At 46.9% G+C, this 5000-nt stretch overlaps 1 protein-coding gene across 4 annotated transcripts in view; it reads right to left on the bottom strand.

Moving 5' to 3' along the window:
- Window positions 1-867, bottom strand: part of LOC126994539 (protein 4.1 homolog) — a 33786-nt gene extending 32919 nt beyond the window's left edge. For 3 of the 4 annotated variants that reach the window (XM_050853858.1, XM_050853857.1, XM_050853859.1), the window contains exon 1: window positions 709-866. In XM_050853858.1, the coding sequence (XP_050709815.1) occupies window positions 709-814 (106 nt within the window). In that variant the 5' untranslated portion in view covers window positions 815-866. Of the gene's footprint in view, window positions 1-708 lie in introns of all 4 variants that reach the window. The other variant, XM_050853860.1, reaches the window with a different exon arrangement.
- Window positions 868-5000: the final 4133 nt, after the last annotated feature.

Genomic DNA, 5000 nt, shown 5'->3' with positions numbered 1-5000 from the left:
ATCTCCTAGGGTTTTAGACCTATTGAAATTCCGAAAAGATGTGTCAATGCAGGGATAATTCTTCTATATTCATGCTAAAGGCTGTTACTCTACACTCGAGGACACACCCGCTACACCCAAAAACGTTACACCCACCGACTAAATTTTTTCATCTCCACCCACTTAATTGTTGTTACCTATAGGCCTATATCTCCTAGGGTTTTAGACCTATTGAAATTCTGAAAAGATGTGTCAATGCGGGGATATTTCTTCTATATTCATGCTAAAGGCTGTTACTCTACACCCGAGGACACACCCGCTACACCCAAAAACGTTACACCCACCGACCAAATATTTTCATATCCGCCCACTCAATTGTTGTTATGTTCAGGCCTATATCTCCCATGCTTTTAGACCTATTGAAATTCCGAAAAGATGTGTCAATGCGGGGATATTTCTTCTATATTCACACAAAAGGCTGTTACTCTACACCCGAGGACACATCCACTACACCCAAAAATGTTACACCCACCCGATGAGACATTTTTCACATCCACTCCAAAAACTGATTAACATTCTTGCCTGTAACTTCTAAACTCTAACAGATAATCAAAATCCCAAAACACGTACACATGCGCACACGCCTCCTCTACGCGCACACCCAAACCCCAATCCTCTACACACACACACAAACCCGCCATGCACACAAACGTACACACATCTACTCACTGGTGTCGCCGTGTTCAGCTGGGTCGTAATCCCCAATCTCGGCTTGTACCATATAGGAGCCTAGAAGGGCGTAGGTCACTGATGAGCAAGGGAGTCGGCCTGCCATGATGTCCTGCCGAACCTGTAATAGTAGTAGTAGTAGTAGTAGTAGTAGTAGTAGTAGTAATGATTTTTTTTATGTGTGTGTGTGTGTGTGTGTGTGTGTGTGTGTGGTTTGTGGAACGGTCAGATTTTTGTTTACGTTTTATTGTTCGCGTTTTCCCGGTCTTCCGTTTGGGTTGGGCGGCTGCCGTTTGGTGGGGGGGTGCGGCAGGGTCTTGGCTTGTTTGGTATGGATTTTGGTGTTTGTACCTCGTTTGGTTTGTGTTTTATTGAGGAAAACGCAACAACATTTTTCGGGGTGGGTTCAGCTTTCGAGAGCAGAAGTTGCCTCGTTTTTTTTTTTGCGATTTCCCGGGCTTCTGTTTGGCTTGAGCGGTTGCCGTTTGGTGGGGGAGTGCATCAGGGTCTTGGCTTGTTTCGTATGGATTTTGGTGTTTGTACCTCGTTTGGTTTGTGTTTTATTGAGGAAAACGCAACAACATTTTTGGGGGGTGGGTAAATTTTATGTGATTTTTGAGAAGTTGGCTCAATTTCTTTTGTGTTTTGCCGGGCTTCCGTTTGGGTTGAGTGGTTGCCGTTTGGTGGGAGGGTGCGGCAGGGTCTTGGCGTATTTGGTATGGATTTTGGTGTTTGTAGCTCGTTTGGTTTGTGTTTTATTGAGGAAAACGTAACAGCATGTAACAGACTATTTCCCTTCTCGACATATAAACACATTAAGTATGCACTGTTGAGCATCACTAACTCTGTGCTAATTGGTCTTCTTCTTCTTCTCCTTCCTCCTCCTCCTCCTCCTCCTTCTCCGAGAGGTCACGGTGATGAGGGACAGCGGTTCCACCATTTGTACTCTGAGGCGCAGCTTAGCTAGGAGCCATGAATTCACAGGCGAACGGAGAAAAATATGTCTGTTGAATAGCGCGATAGCTCCTGAAGGCAAGATAAAAGTTGTCACTCTATTACACTCGAAACGCCACTCTATGATTTAGTGATAGGCAACATTCCTGGAGCTACTGACGGGGTGGGTAAGAATGAAGTGACTCAAACGCCTATCGCAGTGTTGGAGCCAGAGGATTTTGGGGAAAGTGAAGGGCTACAAAAAACAGGTGAGTCTCAGATTGGCGCAGCAGGAGTGACCCGAACAGCTGCTAAGTGTGAGCGTACTGTTATGCCTCTCATGGTTACATATCCTGGAGATCTGACTAACAGCGAGGGCGTCAGGAAGGAGGTGGAAGCGTCTGCAGGAAAACAGTGTCATTCAGCTCAACGACAACAGCGTGGGTTGATTTGTAGGCAGACTATCTCTCCCTCGGGTGAAAGGAAATTGCAGTTATTTGTGCCTGCAAGATACAGAGAGGCCAGTGTCAGTCAGCTCAACGACAACCATGCCAGTTTTATCATGCAGCGTGGGTTGGTATGCAGGCAGATTATCTCTCCCTCGGGTGAAAGGAAATTGCAGTTATTTGTGCCTGCGAGATACAGAGAGGCTGTTCTCAAGTTAGGCCACAGCACTGCTCGAGGGGGACACACGGGAAGAGCCAAGACACTCCCTCGCGTACAAGCACATTTTTACTGTCCAGGGATAGGCCCAGGAGGCAGCTAGATTTGTGAGGTCGTGCGATGTGTGTCAAAAGACTATAGATAGGGGAAGGGTAAAGCCTGCTCCCTCACAGCCACTGCCCATCACTGACTCTCATTTTGCGAGAGTAGTGGTAGATTTGGTAGGGCCAATAGAGCCCTGAGCCAGTGATGTCTCCAGATATATTCTTACGCTGGTAGATTTTGCCACGCGTTGGGCAGAAGCAGTGCCGCTCAAGAATACTGAGACGCAAACTGTGCCTGAAGCTCTCATGACCATAATTTGCCGAGTAGGTATACCCAGACAAATACTGCGTGATTGGGGTACTCACTTCACCTCAGGGATGGTGGAGGAAGTACTCCGCCTGCTACCTCGTAAAGGGTTACATACCACGCCCTACCACCCCAAGGGGAATGGACTGTGTGAACGTTTCAGCGGCACACTTAAGAAAATGCTTCAACGCATGGCTGCCGAACAGCCCGAGGAATGGCCCAGGTATCTTGCTCCTGTGCTGTTCGCGTACAGGAAAGCTCCGCAGAGCCCCAAAAGGTTCCCCCCGTTTGAGGTAATGTATGGAAGGTCTGTTAGGGGCCCACTACAGTTACTGAGAGCTGTGGGATGACGATGTTCCGGACCCGTACGTGTTAGATTTAGGTGACAGGTTGAGGGAGACCTGTACCATTGCTAAGGAGGAGTTACTCAAAGCAAGGCAAGTACAGAAGGGTTATTACAATCGACAGGCAAAGTTACGTAAGCTGTGTAGATGGATGGTGAGGATGGCGAGGCTCCTCTCACTGCCTCTTCTAGACTGAGTCAGTGCATGGCGTGACGCTGGGAGAAAAGTTACCCCCAGAGAAGAGGGAACACTTAGCCTTGTTGCCAGAGGGTATGCAGAGGTTTTTCCTGACATACCTAAGATTGCTCGGGTACCAGAGTATGGAATCGAGTTGACAAGCAAGGAGCCTGTCAGACCAAGGCCTTACCAGATTCCTTTACGACTGGTAGACGCCGTAAAAAGCGAAAAGCAGTGAATGGAGGCCGCGGGTATCATAGAGAGGTCAAATTCCCCCTACGGCAGCCCCATCAATGTTGCCATATTGTCGTACTCAGTCTGCTATATTGTTGTACTCAGTCTGCTATATTGTTGTACTCAGTCTGCTATATTGTTGTACTCAGTCTGCTATATTGTTGTACTCAGTCTGCTATATTGTTGTACTCAGTCTCCTCTGTTTGCTGATTTCCGACCTAGCTTTCGTGTGCGTTTTTCTGGGGCTTGTGTGCGCGCTGGGAGATTGGGATTCGGAGTGCGTGTGCGTGAATCATTGGCGCACATGACCTTAAAATCGTATTGACCTAGCTTTCATATTTTTAGAGATATCTTTAAAAGTATACAACCTTTTTTTTTAGGGTTGAGTAGTATAGGCTGTGTGTTTTTATGTGTGTAACTATGTTTGTGTGCGTTTTCCCAGGCTTGTGTGCGCATTGGGAGGTTGCGATTCAGTGTACATGTGCGTGGATGATTGGTGCACATGTGTATACTTTTCGGTTAAGCTAACTTTAATATCTTTAGAGCTATCTTTAAAAATGTAAACACTTCCATGACCCAAAAATATCCGCAAAACCTGCCCCCTCGACCGCAATACCTGCCTTCATATATAGTTATCGTTAAAATGGTCAATTATTGGTGTTTATTGGCAATAGCTATGGCTCATAAACCAGTAAATGCCGAGGCTCTGAGTACAATAATCTGGTGGTCGTGAGGAAGAGAGAAGGAGGAATTAGGATTTGCGGTAATTATCGAAGAGTAAACGCAGTGACGCACGGAAATGCCGAGCCAATATTTGCTACTCTGGCGGGTCGTAAGGAAGAGAGAAGGAGGAATTAGGATTTGCGGTCATTATCGAAGAGTAAACGCAGTGACGCGCGTCGATGCCGAGCCAATATTTGCTACTCTGGCGGGTCGTAAGGAAGAGAGAAGGAGGAATTAGGATTTGCGGTGATTATCGAAGAGTAAACGCAGTGACGCGCGTCGATGCCGAGCCAATATTTGCTACTCTGGCGGATTCTATAAGTTTTTTTTGAAGATAGATCTGACGAAAGGGATTTTCCAGCTTTCTCGGAGTGTGTGGAGTCGCAAGGTGATGGCTTTTAGTACACCTGGGGGCTTGAAAACAGGACAAAGCCTTACCCTTCACGATGACCAACTCGCCAGCAGCTTTTAGCGAGGTCATGCACGAGGTCAGTAAGTGCTTGATTGTGCCAGAAGGATAAGATCGAAAAGGTCAGACATGCTCCTCATCCTCAGACCAAAACTCAGGTAAGGTCAGAAAGAGCTCCTTGCAGTAGTAGAGGGAATCGGGAGAAATCACTTTACGGTAGAGAAAGAGCTCCTTGCAGTAGTAGAGGGAATCGAGAGACATCACTTTACGGTAGAGAAAGAGCTCCTTGCAGTAGTAGAGGGAATCGAGAGACCACTTTACGGTAGAGAAAGAGCTCCTTGCAGTAGTAGAGGGAATCGAGAGACATCACTTTACGGTAGAGAAAGAGCTCCTTGCAGTAGTAGAGGGAATCGAGAGACATCACTTTACGGTAGAGAAAGAGCTCCTTGCAGTAGTAG

This window comes from Eriocheir sinensis, unplaced genomic scaffold (assembly GCF_024679095.1).
Source record: "Eriocheir sinensis breed Jianghai 21 unplaced genomic scaffold, ASM2467909v1 Scaffold817, whole genome shotgun sequence".
Taxonomy (NCBI): Eukaryota; Metazoa; Arthropoda; class Malacostraca; order Decapoda; family Varunidae; genus Eriocheir; species Eriocheir sinensis.
This window is presented reverse-complemented; position numbering and strand designations above follow the sequence as displayed.